The sequence below is a fragment of the Citrus clementina genome, unplaced genomic scaffold, assembly GCF_000493195.1.
Source record: "Citrus clementina cultivar Clemenules unplaced genomic scaffold, Citrus_clementina_v1.0 scaffold_4, whole genome shotgun sequence".
Lineage (NCBI taxonomy): Eukaryota > Viridiplantae > Streptophyta > Magnoliopsida > Sapindales > Rutaceae > Citrus > Citrus x clementina.
In genome coordinates, this window is record NW_006262274.1 from 17968956 (window position 1) to 17988357 (window position 19402).

A 19402-nucleotide genomic window follows, 5' to 3' on the forward strand; every position below is an offset into this window, starting at 1 on the left:
CTTTGACAGAAATAGGTTTACAAAATTTTGACATACTTATGAAATACTAAATTACCTTTTAGTTTATTTACAGATAGCGAATTGGGCTTTTTACATATTTTTGTAAGAATCAACCTAAACTTATATTCAGGAAAGAAATAACTGCAGAGGAGAAAAAAGTAATGAGGCGATAGAAAATTATGCCAAAATTAATAGTAAGGCATTTGAGATTGCAGTAGAACTTCTCAATAATCATATTATTAGGATCAATTGATTTTGTTACTATAAGGAGGTTAAAACTTTGTAGAGGTTTAGTTCAAAATTACTATCTTGACTTCATTATTCTTAGTGTAAGTAAGATAATTAATAAATAATTAATGAAGTGTGTCAATTCTATGAAGCTTCAAACATGCTTGAATACTTAAAAATATTTTGTCTTCAACAAGAAGGTGTGTATATTATTGAATTATTTTTGCAATATACAAATAATTATTATTATGTGGAGGCAATTTCAAAGATGTGATAACAATTTTAAAGAATAAATCATTGTCTCAAACAATTTTAAAAAATATTTTTTTCTATACTAAATCTTTTAAAGTAACAAATATGTTTTGCAATACACATATAATTATTATTATGTGGAGATAAGTTACTAAAGTCAGAATCTAAAACACTTATTACAATTAGAGTTAATTCTTATTTATAATTTACTTAAATTAAAGTTAAAATTTTTTTATCACTATAAAAGAGTTATTTCTATATAGATAATCACTATAAATATAGAGTATCACTATAAAAAAGTTTTACGATCAATCATCCGTCATAATAAGCACAAGAATGACAAGTTTTGATTCTCAAATAAATTCTTATAAAACACAACCATGGATTAAGATTGTCGGGAAATGGGAATGCAATACAAAGTAATTAATGACACAGTCTCAGTGTTTCACTTACACGTGAAGCAAACGAAACAAGAAGAATCTTAAGAAAAAAACACTCACCAGAACGCAAGGTTCAATCCCGGTTTACTACGTCAACCTCCATTCCTCAAAGAGATTGGAAACACGTCAACCTTCATCTCCACCAGTATTCACCTCCACGAATAAGAATTCTGCGCCCATTTGCACTATTTGAATCGAGTGGAAGCTTTTTAAGCGAATCGCAAACCCAAACTTGCAATACTTTCAGACGTGGGAGAGGCAAGGGCTTCCAGTAAATGCTCTTCAAACGGACCAGTCCTCCTAACTCAAGACGCTGGAGTTTTGCAAAAGGGCTGTTTATTATTCCCGTCATCTCAGGAATGTCATCAAACTCTCCAGCACTGATTATTTCTTCCATGTCATCGCAATAGCTTACGGAAATAGACTTGAGGTTTGGAGCAAAAACGAGGAATGTCAAGTGTTTCAAATTTCTGCAAAAGCGTACGGTAACTTTCTCAAGGCTGCGGAAAACATAAGGTTGGCGCGATTTTTGTACCATATCATTGCAGTCAATCTTCAGTCCCTTAATACAACCACAACTAAAAAAGTCTAATGTATTGAGCTGCTCTAGATCGGCTAAATCTGCAACATCGATCGACTCCTCCCTATCGAAGCGATGGAGCAAGAGAGCTTGAGTACAACTTCGTAACTTCTGTGAGCTCAAAAATGTTTGGTAAGCCTCAAAACTCCTGAAGGAGATCTCCAGTACCTCTAAATATTTCAAACCGAGCAATTCCTCTGCTACATTCTCATGCCAAGAGCTAAGTAAAAAACCAGTAGCAAACATTCTCAACACACGTAACCTTGAAAAATTAGATAACAGTTGCTGTGGAACTACAACTAACTCTTTTGCCCAGACCAAATTCAAACATTTAAGATTTACCAACGCTTTTAACTCTTCGGGTAACTCTGTAACGCTTGTATTTGAAATATCAAGGAGTTGTAGTGAAACCAACTTTGAGATCCCCATTGGTAACTGCCGTAGCGTTTCATTATCTGACATCTTCAAAACTGTTAGACAAGACATAGACTGGAAGAAGCCACCGGTGATCGTCCTCAACGGATTACGGTTAAGAAACAAAGTAAGAAGATGAGGGCATGTCGGAACAGTTGGTAGATTATCAATTGAATTTCTCATCAATGATAATCTTCTCACAATTTCCCATCCTCTGACATCTGCCTCCCTTAATCCGGAACCTGCATAAACCAAAAAGCCCTCCTTCTCCTTCTCAATCTCACAAGTTATCCACAATGCCATATCGCGGATGACGTCATGCATTTTTACTTGATCATCTTCTACCTCTTCCAATAAACATGCATGAACAAGAGTGCCCACGATATAGTATCCTCGGTTTTGTGTGCCAAACTTGTCTTCTTCCAAAAACCCCTCGCACATCCAGCAATCAATCAAGTCTCTTTTATCTATGCCGTAATCTTCCGGATATAAACAACAATATAAGAAACAAGATCTGATTGCATCGCTTGGCAAGCAATCATAGCTGAATTTTAAAAGAGGATATACCTCCTTTCCCAAACCTGTAAATTCGGAAGCTGATCTTCTTAAAACTTCAATCGCATATCTCCATTCTTCAGGAGTCTTTTTGTAGGCCATGGCTCGACCAATAGTAATAAGCGCGAGCGGCAATCCACCGCACTCCTTTGCCACAGTTTGAGCTAGTTGAGGAATACTATGATGACTCTCAATAGTTTCTTCCCCAACTTTCTCTCGAAATAGTTCCCAAGCATCCTCATCGGATAAGCATGCCACTTTGAACTTCGTTCGAGCTTCCATACCGCCACAAACATCAACGAAACGGGTTGTAAATACTACTGCACTATTCTTTGGAAGAGGGACACCAATCTTCTTTAGATCAACCCGCTCCCATAGATCATCCAACAACAAAGCAAACTTCTTCTTGCTTAAAGTCTTGAAGATGTCCTGAGCTTTCTCTTCGAGACTTTTGTCCTTCCATGAATCATTATATAGACCTATCTTTTTCCCGATAGTTTCTTGAATTTTTTCAAGCTGCAGGTCTTTTGACACCACAACCCAAATCACAGAATCAAAATCTGTTGGATTATCAACAAATTTATTATTGATTTGGGTTAACAGTGTAGTTTTACCGACACCGCCCATGCCGTATAGGCCAATTATACCAGCTGCAGGTTCTTGTACAAGACATCTCCAAACTTGTTCAAGTTGTGATTGCAAGCCTACCACCGTTGGCTCAGTAGGTCTTTCATCTGCCACAGATATTAATTCTGGATCTGGCGCGGCCACCTCTTCAAAAACTCCTTCCCCCTTTAAGGCCTTCACATCTCGCAGCCTTTTAGCAACTTTTCTACCAAACTTGTAGCTTGACTTGCAGTTCCTGGAGCAGTAGCCTCCAAGACACAATTTGTCAATTTCCTGAGAGCCACCATCTCTTCCCATGAGTTCATCAACTTCAGTTTTAAGAGTCTCCACCCTCGAAAGCCAAACCTGCACTTGGTTCAGCCTCTTCATTTTGTGTTGGTGTTCAGCATTGAGGACCCTCGTCATCACATCATTCTTTGCAGCGATTAGTTGTTCCAATTCAGTCGTCAAGGCAACAACATTATCTTTGAGGTCAGTTATATATGCCGCTTTGCCAAGAGCGCAGTCTGGGCAACGATTGAACATTGCGCCAACATCGCAAGAGATTTGCAAAATGTTACCCATAATGGATCTCACTTGTATGTATGAATTCAACCAAGAGAGAAACAAAGGAATTTAACTTCACCAGTTTGATGAACAGAAGCTGCTGTCGCGGATTAATTGAGATAGAACATTAGTTATTGAATAATGTAATCAGCTCTGTTTGTACCCAACTCACTAAAAAAAGTAACAAAAAGGAACATTAGTTATTGAATAATGTCCAATACGTATTAGCAAAGTGGGTAAGTTATATTTAATGTAACCTACGGTCAGTCTGTGAAATTGTATCTAGTCTCCTATGTTCTATGTTATTTATATTTTATTCATAAATATTATAAATATTTTGAAATATAAAATTCCGTTTAACCCCTTATACTCAATTTTATTTTATTGAAACCCTAGAGTATGAATTCCCCCCATAATTTTAAATTCTCAAAATAACCTCCATTTAATTAAAAAATATAATTATTTTTAAATAAATTATAATTATAATTATTATTTTATTATAATCATAAATATTTTTTAAAATAGATTATTATTATTATTATTATTATTAACAAGAATAAAAAGCATTATAATTAATTAATCTATTAACAATAATTAATAATATTTTTTATTAAATTGTTAATAATAATAATAATTAATGATTATCTAACTAATAGGAAATGTATTGCTAATGCTACCTTCGACTTTAAATACTCATTATCGGGTTTCAAGAGACCAATGAATGACAATTTCTGTCAAAATTTTAAGCTTGACCCAATAAAAATAATTTTACATTTAAAAAACTAGAAGTAAGAAAAATGTGTTTACATCCTCGAAGGTGTAACAACTTAGCAAAAAGCACTTAAAAATTACCGTTTAATAATGAGATGCCTACGAAACTATTATTTATCAAAGTAACAAAAAATCCTGAAAGTACTTGAAATTAAAAAGTATAGAAATATAAAAGAGTCTCCTACATAAATATGGACTCAATGTTTATTCCATTTTATTATAATCATAAATATGTTAATTATCAAAATTTCTGTCAAAATTTTTGTTTCCTCCTTTCTATCTTTCATATCAGCATTATTTTTGTCTTGATTATTGAATAGTTGAATATGTATGTGTGTGGGGGCATATAATATATAGTACTTAGATTTTGTTTAATTTTCTATTGTTAACTTGATTATTTGTGGCATTAATTTAATATGATTTACATCTTTTTGGTTGTAGTATTGATGAGGTTCCTTTATATGATGACCCAATTTTTTTTTTTTTTTTTTGGTCTTCATTTGTTTAATTATGAGAAAAATAAAATAGTAATAAGATTGGTCAATTTGGGTAAACAATTAATGAACTAATGTAGTATATCTCATCTCACTCCCCTAGCATATCATAAATTTCCAAAATTTGTCTTCAATCGATTAAACATAAATTTCAAAATTCTTTAAAAAAAAAAAAGCCAATACCGATCCTTTAAAGTTTAAAACATCCAAAAAGGAAAAAAAAAAAAAAATCATCTATTAGCATATGGTAAAAGCATAATTCGACTAAAGTTGGGACATGGCATGTGGTAGACATGTGGATTGATTGCTTGTGTTATTGAATCGTTGTATCATCGACTTCGCATTATTAATAAGCTTTTTAACTTTTATGATTTTATAATAAACAGTAGGGGTTTAAGTGTTAATAACCAATTGAACACATTTCAACGGTTGAACACTTTAACCCTCGTATCAAATGGCTGAACCAGAAAATGACAAAGTTTGGGGTACCGTGCAACTGTTGCACGGTAGGCGGACCCTATTGAATAATGTAATCAAGTCATGGGTAGACGGATGAATCCTATAAATCTATAGGCGGACCCTATAGATTGATTAGTCAAGTAAGGGAAATGGGTCCGTAACTTTCAAGCAAGACTTGACGTCCTGTCCCTTGCCTCCTCACCATACCATTAAAGTTTTGAAGTTAGGCCAATTAGATTAAAGGTGAGATGGAATGGATTTATGGAGTCGTTGATTACTGAACGTATTTGCCAATCTATTGGACGTATTAAAGTTCTTTCCCTTTCAACATTATTGAACGTATTTTGCAGGGAAACCTCCTCTATCTTTCTTCCCATTAACGTCCAATTAAGACTTTTGTGTATCCAATTAATGTCCATTAACTTGAAGATTGAAGAGGGCCAGCGTTATTTCAAAGTCAAGATTGGCTTATTAGCTTGCAGAATTCTTGATATGAGTTAAAAAAATAAATAAATAAGGTTGAAAAGGATTAGGATTAGCTTAGTTTTTATTGATCATTGAATTAATGGTTAGGATTTATTTTATATTTTACTTTTTTCATCTAATTACCAATCTAGTGGTCAGCACTGAATTGAATACTTGTCTAATTGAAAGGTAATGGGTAAAAGGTTTTTAAAACTTTAAATATTTTTGTGAATTTTTGAGCAGCAGCCAAATTCCAAGATTCTCAACAATTTTTGAGCCAATCCCAAAGGAGATTTAGTTTACTATACACATGCCACTTCTTAATAATTAAGATCTACATAAATGACTTTTAATTTTGTATGATGATCTCTTCCTCTTTGGAACAGATACTCAAATTTTATTCATCGTGACTGTGTTGATCAAAACCGATATTAATCAATCTTGTATTCAAGTACACTCAACCAATTCTGTTTTCTTACAGAATTGTTCAGAAATAAAGAACTGTAATTACCTCCAAAATCAAACAAATAATAACCAATATGTTATATTTTTTAATTGGTTTTTTTCCCCTTCAAATAATGGAGTCCATAGTGCAGTTTTGACTGGCACATGTACTAAGATATGAAAGTTAATGTACAAAATGGAAGAATAATAAAATCATGTCCGAAATTATTAATTCTCAGGTGCAACCTAAATTTAGATGTATCTTAATTCTTAAAAGGAGAAAAAAAAAAAGAGTCAATCATTGTTAGAGCTTCAAGAGCTTTGAGATCTTATTGGTTTATTTTATTATTAGTATTTGGCGTTTTTCGCTTTCAGGATAGTCGCAACAAATAGATTCTTGAAAGAGCGGTGCTATTGGCACCTTCTTAAAACTCAATTGAAACCCCATTTTCATGTTTATAGCTTTATTCTTAGTTAAAATTACACAAAAGGACAAAAGAAATTTAATTAAAATTTAATTTTCTTTTCTTTTTGTTACTAATTCTTCAAACCCAATAAATTACTTTATTGGGATTTTTGTTATTTTTGCCTTTAATTTCTTTTTTTTTTGTAAGTAAAATAAGTGCCCACTTGGTGAAGAAAATCCAATAATTTGATAAAAATCTAATAAATTTCTTGGACCTTTTTTTCTTAATTATTTCCAAAATCATTTTGGAACTAAAAAAAATTGAATCCCATATACATTAGATACTGAAAATAAAGAGTTTATGATGTGTGGGTATGAACTGCGAAGAGTTAAAAAGAAAATACGTACATGGATTGGGGTTTAATAATTTTGTATTTGTAGTTTTATGTAATTTTCTCTGGTGAAAGAGCTGTTAATGAAAACGGGGTTTCATAAGAATAACGAGGGGGTGCCAATAGTATTACTCTTCTTGAAAATCATATGAGAAAGACAAATAGCCCAAAAACAAAGTGCCTGTATCTTTAAATTTATTATAGAGTAGTAATTTTTATTTTTTTTTTAAAAATTGCTCTACCTTTTTTTTTTCAAAACCTTAACTAAAATATTAAAATTGTGAAAATTAGGAATCTGGTCAGGATGATATTCTGAGTCCCATTTTCATTTTCATTTATTGAAAATAAGTTGAACAACTGTTCGGTATAATGTTCTAATAAAATGAATTATGAAATAAAAAATACAGATTTTACTTTTGTTTACTCAAAAAGTTGAAGAACGACATTTTTATGGTTTTATTGAATTTCAAGAATGGAAGCCATTCTCTCATCTTTATCTTATATTAGCGTCCATGGTAATTAAAATGGTTTTTGTATCAAATTGATAAGATTGAAACATCTAATGCTACAATGGCTTTTGTGATTATTTTAAATTTGAAGTTAAAATTTGATAAAACTAATAAGTTTTATTGAGCAGAAGATGAGTGGAAGGACTTTTTCTATGATATTTAGCCGAACAAAAAGATAAAATAAAATGTTCAAGGACTTTAAAAAAATGTCGTCATATTTTGCTTGTACCAATGAAACAGTAGTTGTGAAAAAGGATTAAAATAATATTTTCAAATGAGATTTTTCTCTATACCTTATCATACCTTTTATTTGAATATCTTTCTTCGTATATAAATTTATGATTACATTTATCAGATGCTCTATAATATATTTCATTTACTGAAAATTTTTATTATTAAATGTAATGAACAATTTAATCTTTTTATAAGTGTTTACTGTGTGATACCAAAAAATAAATAAACTCTAAATAATCCATTGACATAAATATAAACTATATGTTTAAGTTAAAAAAAAAAGTTTCAATCCAATGCTACCGAACAAGTATTACAGTTTTTTTATTTAAAATATAAGTTTCAAAAACTCATACTGAACACATACTTATATTTAGAATACTAGTTTCAAAAACATCATTTTTATTTTTGTTTTTGTTCTATAAAAACATCAATTGACAATAATAAAGACAAAGAATTGAAAATTTTAATAAGAATTAATCTAACTACTCTCTTTAAAAGGAAAAAAAAAAGAAAAAAGAAAAAAGAAAATATCTAACTACACTCACTTTCTAAAAATATTAATACATATAATTACACTAAAACCCCTATACATTTTTATTTTACCAAATAATTATGTGATTAATATTTATTTATAAAATATAACAATTATGTGATTAATATAATATTAATTTTATAATCTCAACTCAATGGTCATATCAAGAGCATATTTAATTATTTTATTTTTAATCTACAATTGAGATGTCACACCATGGAGTTAAAGCGGTTGTTATCATTTTGTTTTCTGATTTAATTTCTATTTTAAAAATAATTTGAGACCCCGTGAGCATTCAACGAATGATTTGCGAGTTTGGAGGAGTCCATGCATATGGGGCCCACTGGTCGTTTGATGATTGATTATGTCACATGATTCCTGCCACATACGATTATTATCCACCCTTTATCTCTTTTTTTTTTTTCTTTAATAAATAACCCTCTTTACTCATTTCACTTCCAAATTCATGTTCATGCCCTTACACTATTGATTTATCTATTTTTTATTTTACATTTTTTTTTACTCTTCCTCATGTTATTGTCCCTTTCTTTTTCCTTAGCAGTAATGTTCCCAAATTTAATCGAGAAACAAAGATATAAATGATAGAACTTATTAGTTTGATAATTTATAAACTCGCAATAGATGATACTCATTTTCATTCCTAGATAAATGCAATACGGCCGTGTATAAAATACGTCGAGATTTGGGAAAAACGTGGCCCTAAGGCCTTTTTAGTAAGATTAGGGATTTCACTGAAATTTAATTCCTTTAAAATGTGAAGTTTACGTTTTGCACCCTTTGAATTTACAGTTTCTTATTTATGGCATCTCAATTTGGCTTCTCTCGAATATGGTCCACGTTAAACCAAAATTATAATTGCACCACTAAATATGACAGTACTGGAAAACTATTTGAAGTGGAAAGTTAGTGAGTTTCTATTTTTTTTTAAGGATATATTTTAAGTATTATATAGATAAAAATTAACTATCTACCTAAGTAACCAAGCGAGCAATTTAAACTTTAGACCTCTTTTACATCAACGGATTATGTTTGGCAGACTCAATTTGTCAATAACTAGATATATGTTACGACAGACTCAATTTGGGGCAGATTCTAAGGTAAGGAAATTGAAAATGCCTATTTTCGAAGGTGAGGATGCCTATGGATGGGTGTATAGGGTAGAGCGCTATTTCGCCATCAATGGACTCTAAGAAAGGGAAAAATTGATGGCGGCGGCGTTATGTTTGGAGGGAAAGGCCCTTGCGCAGTTTCAATGGTGAGAACAACGAAAACCGTTGAGGTCATGGGATGAGTCTAAAGATCGGCTATTGGAGAGGTTTCAGGGCACTCAAGAGGGAGATTTGCATGAACAATTTTTTACTTTGACCCAGGATAGAATGGTTATGGAGTATAAGGAGAAGTTTGAGTTACTATTAGGGCGTTTATGGGGAATTCCAGAGGCGGTATTGGAAGGAAATTTTATGAAGGGACTGAAGCCAGAAATCCGAGCCTCGCTACGCTTGCTAAGGTCGAGAGGGTTAGGGGAGTCAATGGAGTTGGCACAATTGGTTGAGGATAAGAGCACGATAGAACGGGTTAATAGGAGCAATTCAGTCAATTTTTCATACCAAAACAACACGCCATTGGTAGGACAGAAAACCCAGACTTTGGGGTTCCAGCGAGAGTTCCAAAGTACACCACTAGGAGGCCAGAAAATGCAAATGGTGGATTTATAGAGAGATTCCCAAAGGGATTGGGATAGTGGGGCACGACTGGGGGTGACTTTCGAACGCCTCATGGAGACAGAGATTCAGGATAAGAGGGCGAAGGGGTTGTGCTTTCGATGTGATGAGAAATTTTCACCAGGGCATCGATGTAAGGATAAATCACTACAAGTCCTGACTGTGTGTGATGAGGAAGAAGGCTAGAAAGAAGCTGAAGAAGAAGACGCAGTAATTTCCTAGATTTCACCTTGAGGACAATGTGTCTTTTTGGGAGGAGAGTAATGTTTGACCAATGAAAATTTAAATGCAATTATAAAGAGGCAAGGGCACTTTAGTAATCTTAGAGACGGAGACAGTTTAATAATTTTATTATTAATTAGGGTTTAAATATAAATAAAAAATTATGGAGTCACTTAGAATTTATTAGTGTTGTTTTGGTGCATAATTGATTTTGATACCATTACGCCCTATTATTCCTTTGTTCAGCACGGAGTAATTTTGTTTTCATCCACACTTTGATTGAAGCTCTGCCGGCGAAAGTGCTGACTACTATTGCACGGACCTACGCTATCTTTGACAACTTAAGACATTTATCCTAGGACAATGTGACCTATAGTGGCTGACAAATGCCTGCTTTATTTAATTCTCAAGCACCTGTCATCTGAGCAATGTTAAATCAATTAATTGTGCCTTTTTTATTACCACATATCTTCTTTGGCCTTGAACCATTCATTTTTGCCAAGGGTTGACTCTTTTTCCTCATGGTGAGCTGAAGCTGTATACTGCTTTTGTGGAATCTTGGCATCCAACACTAAATTAAGATTTCAGCCTTCAAACTTATAATGCAAGATATTAGATAGTGTTTGGGTGGCTCCTGAATAGTGCCAAAAAGAATGAGTCTTGGCCACCATTGCTGAATTTTGTTTAACCTTTAACACAATGATGACTTCATCTTGCTACATTTACATATAACAGATTTCATTATCTTCTTAGGATTTACTGGAGGGTCTGAATCAACTGGAAGAAGGTTTGAAGGATAATACTAAGAGATTGAGTTCTTTCGACAAGTACATGCAAGAAGTCCTCCTTGGCCATCTCGACTGGTCCCCCATGCACAAAGATTCCCTATTCTGGGGTGATAATATCACAAACTTTGAAGAAAATGATTTCCAGGTATTTCTTTTCCCCATGGACGGTGTTTCTAGTTTTTATTTTTCATTTTTTCTGCTTTAACCGCACTGAATGACCCTGCTAATATCTGTATCGTCTCGTTCAGCATCATTTTGTATAAATACCTACAAAGTTTCTGTAATACTAATGGATAATCTTCTCTCTCAGATTCTAAGGGTCCTCTTAACAATTTTGGATACATCCAGTGATCCACGAGCTCTTGCTGTCGCTTGCTTTGATCTCTCACAGTTTATCCAGTACCATCCAGCTGGGCGGGTCATTGTGACAGACCTCAAAGCCAAGGAACGGGTGATGAAATTGATGAACCATGAGAATACCGAGGTTACCAAGAGCGCCTTACTCTGCATCCAAAGGCTTTTCCTAGGCGCAAAGTACGCGAGCTTTTTGCAGGCCTGAATTCTCTTTCTATGGGGTCCAGTATTGTTTACAAAGGAAATGCTTGTAATGATTTGATTCCAGTTTGGCTGGTTAGGTTGTTTATTTATTTATCAATCATTGGAGGAATTTATGAATCAGGGGAACTCGTCTGTTGGATTTTTTTAAGTACTGTGAAGAATTAGTTGATTTTTTACCATATTTTGGAAATTTATTTTGTTTGTGAGATGAGGAATAAATTGATACCATCTGTACTGACCTTTGATATGAAAACTACTCGAGCGCATGACATATATCTGTTTTTGTTCATTTCTGTATCTTGCTGCTGACTGAAGCTGGATTTTCAGGCTCGTTATTATCATCTATTCTTTTGAAGTTGCAAAATGAATTCTCAATATTTTCAGGGGAAATGCTTATAATTAGCGCGGAATTAAACATTGATTGTGTACTGTATACTTCCAAAAGGCAATTTATTTCCATTGATTTGAGTAAACTAAATCTCCGTGATGGTAGCACTTTTTTAATCACTTATTAAAGAATTCTTTGAAAATTTGATGATTGTTGTTGAAAACATTTACTAATTGTAAATGCGTTAAAAATTATTTGATTCATTTAGTATCACTAATAGTGATTTAATTTTTCATCTTGATTGAACGATGAATTTTGTATTAATCCGGAAAAGTGCTACTGTTACTCCAACCACGCGTCGCTTAAAGGTTCATGTAATTTGAGACGACTTGTCGTCTATGTTTTATTCCGGACCGGTTCACGCAAACTTTAAAGCTTTCGAGTACTCGCGGAGCGGCGATCGCTAATCCCTCAAAAGAAGACACACAAGGAATGGAGACTGAGAAAGTAAAGGAGAAGGAGAAGGAGAAAGTGTGCAAGAGGTGTAAGCAAACGTACACAGCTTCATCAAACAGCTCTTCTTCTTGCCGCTTTCACCCTTCCTTCTTCGTTTGCCGTCGTCACGACGACCAGAAAAGGTACCCACCCCACTCCCTCTTTTGATCATCATTTCGCATACACTTTTCTTCAATTTATTTTTTTTTAATTTTTTTCTCATGTACCCTTGTGATTCTTTTGCATTCTTTATTGGATGTTATTAATTATTATTAAAAAAATTCTAAAAAATAAATAAAATTCACGGCAGCTAGGAGTTGAATGAAACTCTGAGGCCAGTCCAGTTTGGTAGGATTCTTTGATTTACAAAGCATCGAGTAATCAGATTTGCTGGGCATTCATTTTGCTTTGTTATTTTTCCATGTATCAATTTTCAGTTCATAATTTGTGTCTGAGTGTGAGTGCACAAATTTTGATCTGTAACTAATTAATGGATATCATTGTTTAAAATGTGAAAAATTTAGTTTATTCTATGCTAGTTTTTCATAACATGAGTTGGACTGAGCTCAGTCAGTTGATGCTCCATGTTTTTGATTCATTGAAGGTACTATGAATTGGGACCTGATGATCCGCCATATGCTGCCAAGTTTTACGACTGCTGCGGGGCCGAGGATGCTGATGCCTCTGGTTGTACCACTGGCTTCCATGTCTCTTATGATGATGATTAACATAATTTTTACCTCCTAATCACCTGTAACTATAGATTAAATTTGTAGATATCTCCGTGTCTCCTCCTGTGACCCACATCATTTCCACTGTTCTACCACTGTATAATTCAGGCCTTTCATCAGTTTATCTCTTCATTTCTCAACATTTTTCTTTTTTTTTTTTTCCTGGGGTTGATCTGGCATGAATTCGACATGTGCTGCTATGGCCAACTTTCGAGGGATGATGGTAAATCTAAACCCTTTTCCATAAACTTCTGCAATTAGTTGGTCTAGGGCATTTGAAGAGCTTATACTGGAAGCCATTGCCTTCCCACATCTTAAGTAAAGAGTAATGCTACTTTGACAGAAATAGGTTTACAAAATTTTGACATACTTATGAAATACTAAATTACCTTTTAGTTTATTTACAGATAGCGAATTGGGCTTTTTACATATTTTTGTAAGAATCAACCTAAACTTATATTCAGGAAAGAAATAACTGCAGAGGAGAAAAAAGTAATGAGGCGATAGAAAATTATGCCAAAATTAATAGTAAGGCATTTGAGATTGCAGTAGAACTTCTCAATAATCATATTATTAGGATCAATTGATTTTGTTACTATAAGGAGGTTAAAACTTTGTAGAGGTTTAGTTCAAAATTACTATCTTGACTTCATTATTCTTAGTGTAAGTAAGATAATTAATAAATAATTAATGAAGTGTGTCAATTCTATGAAGCTTCAAACATGCTTGAATACTTAAAAATATTTTGTCTTCAACAAGAAGGTGTGTATATTATTGAATTATTTTTGCAATATACAAATAATTATTATTATGTGGAGGCAATTTCAAAGATGTGATAACAATTTTAAAGAATAAATCATTGTCTCAAACAATTTTAAAAAATATTTTTTTCTATACTAAATCTTTTAAAGTAACAAATATGTTTTGCAATACACATATAATTATTATTATGTGGAGATAAGTTACTAAAGTCAGAATCTAAAACACTTATTACAATTAGAGTTAATTCTTATTTATAATTTACTTAAATTAAAGTTAAAATTTTTTTATCACTATAAAAGAGTTATTTCTATATAGATAATCACTATAAATATAGAGTATCACTATAAAAAAGTTTTACGATCAATCATCCGTCATAATAAGCACAAGAATGACAAGTTTTGAGTCTCAAATAAATTCTTATAAAACACAACCATGGATTAAGATTGTCGGGAAATGGGAATGCAATACAAAGTAATTAATGACACAGTCACAGTGTTTCACTTACACGTGAAGCAAACGAAACAAGAAGAATCTTAAGAAAAAAACACTCACCGGAACGCAAGGTTCAATCCCGGTTTACTACGTCAACCTCCGTTGGAAACAGAGACGAAAAGCATTTTGAGTGGCTTCATCCTCCCATTGAAGCCTTCTCCACCAGTATTCACCTCCACGAATAAGAATTCTGCGCCCATTTGCACTATTTGAATCGAGTGGAAGCTTTTTAAGCGAATCGCAAACCCAAACTTGCAATACTTTCAGACGTGGGAGAGGCAAGGGCTTCCAGTAAATGCTCTTCAAACGGACCAGTCCTCCTAACTCAAGACGCTGGAGTTTTGCAAAAGGGCTGTTTATTATTCCCGTCATCTCAGGAATGTCATCAAACTCTCCAGCACTGATTATTTCTTCCATGTCATCGCAATAGCTTACGGAAATAGACTTGAGGTTTGGAGCAAAAACGAGGAATGTCAAGTGTTTCAAATTTCTGCAAAAGCGTACGGTAACTTTCTCAAGGCTGCGGAAAACATAAGGTTGGCGCGATTTTTGTACCATATCATTGCAGTCAATCTTCAGTCCCTTAATACAACCACAACTAAAAAAGTCTAATGTATTGAGCTGCTCTAGATCGGCTAAATCTGCAACATCGATCGACTCCTCCCTATCGAAGCGATGGAGCAAGAGAGCTTGAGTACAACTTCGTAACTTCTGTGAGCTCAAAAATGTTTGGTAAGCCTCAAAACTCCTGAAGGAGATCTCCAGTACCTCTAAATATTTCAAACCGAGCAATTCCTCTGCTACATTCTCATGCCAAGAGCTAAGTAAAAAACCAGTAGCAAACATTCTCAACACACGTAACCTTGAAAAATTAGATAACAGTTGCTGTGGAACTACAACTAACTCTTTTGCCCAGACCAAATTCAAACATTTAAGATTTACCAACGCTTTTAACTCTTCGGGTAACTCTGTAACGCTTGTATTTGAAATATCAAGGAGTTGTAGTGAAACCAACTTTGAGATCCCCATTGGTAACTGCCGTAGCGTTTCATTATCTGACATCTTCAAAACTGTTAGACAAGACATAGACTGGAAGAAGCCACCGGTGATCGTCCTCAACGGATTACGGTTAAGAAACAAAGTAAGAAGATGAGGGCATGTCGGAACAGTTGGTAGATTATCAATTGAATTTCTCATCAATGATAATCTTCTCACAATTTCCCATCCTCTGACATCTGCCTCCCTTAATCCGGAACCTGCATAAACCAAAAAGCCCTCCTTCTCCTTCTCAATCTCACAAGTTATCCACAATGCCATATCGCGGACGACGTCATGCATTTTTACTTGATCATCTTCTACCTCTTCCAATAAACATGCATGAACAAGAGTGCCCACGATATAGTATCCTCGGTTTTGTGTGCCAAACTTGTCTTCTTCCAAAAACCCCTCGCACATCCAGCAATCAATCAAGTCTCTTTTATCTATGCCGTAATCTTCCGGATATAAACAACAATATAAGAAACAAGATCTGATTGCATCGCTTGGCAAGCAATCATAGCTGAATTTTAAAAGAGGATATACCTCCTTTCCCAAACCTGCAAATTCGGAAGCTGATCTTCTTAAAACTTCAATCGCATATCTCCATTCTTCAGGAGTCTTTTTGTAGGCCATGGCTCGACCAATAGTAATAAGCGCGAGCGGCAACCCACCGCACTCCTTTGCCACAGTTTGAGCTAGTTCAGGAATACTATGATGACTCTCAATAGTTTCTTCCCCAACTTTCTCTCGAAATAGCTCCCAAGCATCCTCATCGGATAAGCATGCCACTTTGAACTTCCTTCGAGCTTCCATACCGCCACAAACATCAACGAAACGGGTTGTAAATACTACTGCACTATTCTTTGGAAGAGGGACACCAATCTTCTTTAGATCAACCCGCTCCCATAGATCATCCAACAACAAAGCAAACTTCTTCTTGCTTAAAGTCTTGAAGATGTCCTGAGCTTTCTCTTCGAGACTTTTGTCCTTCCATGAATCAGTATATAGACCTATCTTTTTCCCGATAGTTTCTTGAATTTTTTCAAGCCGAAGGTCTTTGGACACCACAACCCAAATCACATAATCAAAATCTGTTGGATTATCAACAAATTTATTATTGATTTGGGTTAACAGTGTAGTTTTACCGACACCGCCCATGCCGTATAGGCCAATTATACCAGCTGCAGGTTCTTGTACAAGACATCTCCAAACTTGTTCAAGTTGTGATTGCAAGCCTACCACCGTTGGCTCAGTAGGTCTTTCATCTGCCGCAGATATTAATTCTGGATCTGGCGCGGCCACCTCTTCAAAAACTCCTTCGCCCTTTAAGGCCTTCACATCTCGCAGCCTTTTAACAACTTTTCTACCAAACTTGTAGCTTGACTTGCAGTTCCTGGAGCAGTAGCCTCCAAGACACAATTTGTCAATTTCCTGAGAGCCACCATCTCTTCCCATGAGTTCATCAACTTCAGTTTTAAGAGTCTCCACCCTCGAAAGCCAAACCTGCACTTGGTTCAGCCTCTTCATTTTGTGTTGGTGTTCGGCATTGAGGACCCTCGTCATCACATCGTTCTTTGCAGCCATTAGTTGTTCCAATTCAGTCGTCAAGGCAACAACATTATCTTTGAGGTCAGTTATATATGCAGCTTTGCCAAGAGCGCAGTCTGGGCAACGATTGAACATTGCGCCAACATCGCAAGAGATTTGCAAAATGTTACCCATAATGGATCTCACTTGTATGTATGAATTCAACCAAGAGAGAAACAAAGGAATTTAACTTCACCAGTTTGATGAACAGAAGCTGCTGTCGCGGATTAATTGAGAATTTGAGATAGAACATTAGTTATTGAATAATGTAATCGGCTCTGTTTGTACCCAACTTACTAAAAAAGTAACAAAAAGGAAAATTTTGAAAGGTGGAATGCAGCTGGCAAAGGAAAAATCAAAGGGCATGCTTCCCACGTCAAGATGGTGGTGGTGGTCACCATCTTTGTGTTTCCTTGACCTTATCCAATATTCATCATTTTTGGTCCCACACCATGTGCTTGACAGTTGTTTCGATTTTATCTCTTTTTATTCCCCCTTTCTTTGTTTCTTTCTTTCTTTCTTTCTTTCAGATCAGCATTTTTGTCTTGGTGTGGGCATATAATATATAGTACTTAGATTTTGTTTAATTTTCTATTGTTAACTTGATTATTTGTGGCATTAATTTAATATGATTTACATCTTTTTGGTTGTAGTGTTGATGAGGTTCCTTTATATGATGACCCAATTTTTATTTTTTTTTGGTCTTCATTTGTTTAATTATGAGAAAAATAAAATAGTAATTAGATTGGTCAATTCGGGTAAACAATTACTGAACTAATGGAGTATATCTCAATCTCACTCCCCTAGCATATCATAAATTTCTAAAATTTGTCTTCAATCGATTAAACATAAATTTCAAAATTCTTTAAAAAAAAATTCGCCAGTACCAATCCTTTAAAACATCCAAAAGGGAAACAAAAAAAAAAAAAAAAAACAAACTCATTTATGGGCATATGGTAAAAGCATAGTTTGATTAAAGCTGGGACATGACATGTGGTAGACATGTGGATCGATTGCATATGTTATTTGAGTCGTTGTATCATCGGCTTCACATTATTAATAAGTTTTTTTCCCCAAATTCTTCTAAGAATTATGCGTATATTTTTTAGCATAATTGTTGGCTGATCAGAAACTCTCGAAAGCTGGCCTATAATTTAGATTAAACCAACAATTAACATGAGAAGTTAGGCTGGCAGGACAATGGGAACCAACTCAAATCTGGTTCCATTAGCAAGCAGCAGCCAAATTCCGAGATTTTCAACAATTTTGAACCAATCCCAAAGGGAGATTTAGTTGAGTATACAAGATTTCTCTTTGTCACTAGCCGTGCATGCCGCTTCTTAATAATTAAGATCTACATAAATGACTTTTAATTTTGTATGATGATCTCTTCCTCTTTGGAACAGATACTCAAATTTTATTCATCGTGACTGTGCTGATCAAAACCGATATTAACCAATCTTGTATTCAAGTACACTCAACCAATTCTGTTTTCTTACTGAATTGTTTATAAATAAAGAACTATAATTACCTCCAAAAGCAAACAAATAATAATCAATATGTTATATTTTTTTCATTGATTTTTTCCCCTTTAAATAATGGAGTCCATAGTGTAGTTCTGACTGGCACATGTACTGAGATATGAAAGTTAATGTACAAAATGGAAGAATAATAATATTCTGTCCGAAATTATTAATTCTCAGGTGCAACCTAAATTTAGATGTATCGTTAAAGGAGTAAAAAAAAAAAAAAGAGTCAATCATTGATAGAGCTTCAAGAACTTTGAGATTTTATTAGTTTATTTTATTAAGAAAATTATCATTTGTATACCCTTAGTTTATTTCATTATAAAAAATACTACAATACTTTGAGGGTGTATCAATCGTCCACCCAAAATTGATAAAATGTATCAACTGACTACCAAATCGTTAGTTGCCGTTTAAATATGATGACACTAGGAGGGCAATTTGGTCTTTTCATATGATACAAGTGATAATTTAAGGGTATACAAGTGACAAAAAGAGAAATTAAGGGTATACAAGTGATAATTTTTAAGGGTAAAATCATCAATTCACTGTAATTCTGTTAACTTTCAAACGACAACTAATGGTTTGGTGGTCGGCTGATACATTTTGTCAACTAAGGGTAGACGATTGATACACCCTCAAAGTGTTGTAGTATTTTTAATAATAGAATAAATATAGGGTATACGAATGATAATTTCCCATTTTATTATTAGTATTTGGCTTTTTTCGCTTGCACGATAGTCGCAACAAATAGATTCTTGAAAATCATATGAGAAAGACAAGCA

The 19402-nt window shown here is 34.0% G+C and overlaps 4 protein-coding genes across 4 annotated transcripts; 2 read left to right on the forward strand and 2 right to left on the reverse strand.

The window, feature by feature from the left end:
• Positions 1–838: 838 nt before the first annotated feature.
• Positions 839–17509, reverse strand: LOC18044592 (disease resistance protein SUMM2). Its single transcript, XM_006437382.2, has 2 exons — positions 14564–17509; positions 839–1017 (listed from the first exon to the last, which is right to left on the reverse strand). Exons 1-2 carry the CDS (start codon positions 17224–17226, stop codon positions 1008–1010), a joined length of 2673 nt encoding a protein of 890 aa, XP_006437445.1. The 5' UTR covers positions 17227–17509; the 3' UTR covers positions 839–1007.
• On the reverse strand, positions 1054–3796 carry LOC18043263 (disease resistance protein SUMM2). Its single transcript, XM_006437379.2, has one exon. It carries the CDS (start codon positions 3658–3660, stop codon positions 1054–1056), a length of 2607 nt encoding a protein of 868 aa, XP_006437442.1. The 5' UTR covers positions 3661–3796.
• LOC18043264 (V-type proton ATPase subunit H) lies at positions 10956–11941 on the forward strand. Its single transcript, XM_024186363.1, has 2 exons — positions 10956–11245; positions 11411–11941. The coding sequence occupies exons 1-2, from the start codon at positions 11144–11146 to the stop codon at positions 11657–11659; spliced, it is 351 nt and encodes a 116-aa protein (XP_024042131.1). The 5' UTR covers positions 10956–11143; the 3' UTR covers positions 11660–11941.
• LOC18044591 lies at positions 12382–13352 on the forward strand. The gene is made up of 2 exons (XM_006437381.2): positions 12382–12624; positions 13086–13352. The coding sequence occupies exons 1-2, from the start codon at positions 12479–12481 to the stop codon at positions 13207–13209; spliced, it is 270 nt and encodes an 89-aa protein (XP_006437444.1). The 5' UTR covers positions 12382–12478; the 3' UTR covers positions 13210–13352.
• Positions 17510–19402: the final 1893 nt, after the last annotated feature.

Bases quoted from the DNA above. Each gene is read 5' to 3' on its own strand.
- LOC18043264 (XM_024186363.1), top strand. From the start codon at position 11,144: ATGCAAGAAGTCCTCCTTGGCCATCTCGACTGGTCCCCCATGCACAAA. The intron at 11,246-11,410 runs GTATTTCTTTTC...CTTCTCTCTCAG, and splicing joins TTGAAGAAAATGATTTCCAG to ATTCTAAGGGTCCTCTTAAC.
- LOC18044591 (XM_006437381.2), top strand. From the start codon at position 12,479: ATGGAGACTGAGAAAGTAAAGGAGAAGGAGAAGGAGAAAGTGTGCAAG. The intron at 12,625-13,085 runs GTACCCACCCCA...GATTCATTGAAG, and splicing joins CGTCACGACGACCAGAAAAG to GTACTATGAATTGGGACCTG.
- LOC18044592 (XM_006437382.2), bottom strand. From the start codon at position 17,226: ATGGGTAACATTTTGCAAATCTCTTGCGATGTTGGCGCAATGTTCAAT.
- LOC18043263 (XM_006437379.2), bottom strand. From the start codon at position 3,660: ATGGGTAACATTTTGCAAATCTCTTGCGATGTTGGCGCAATGTTCAAT.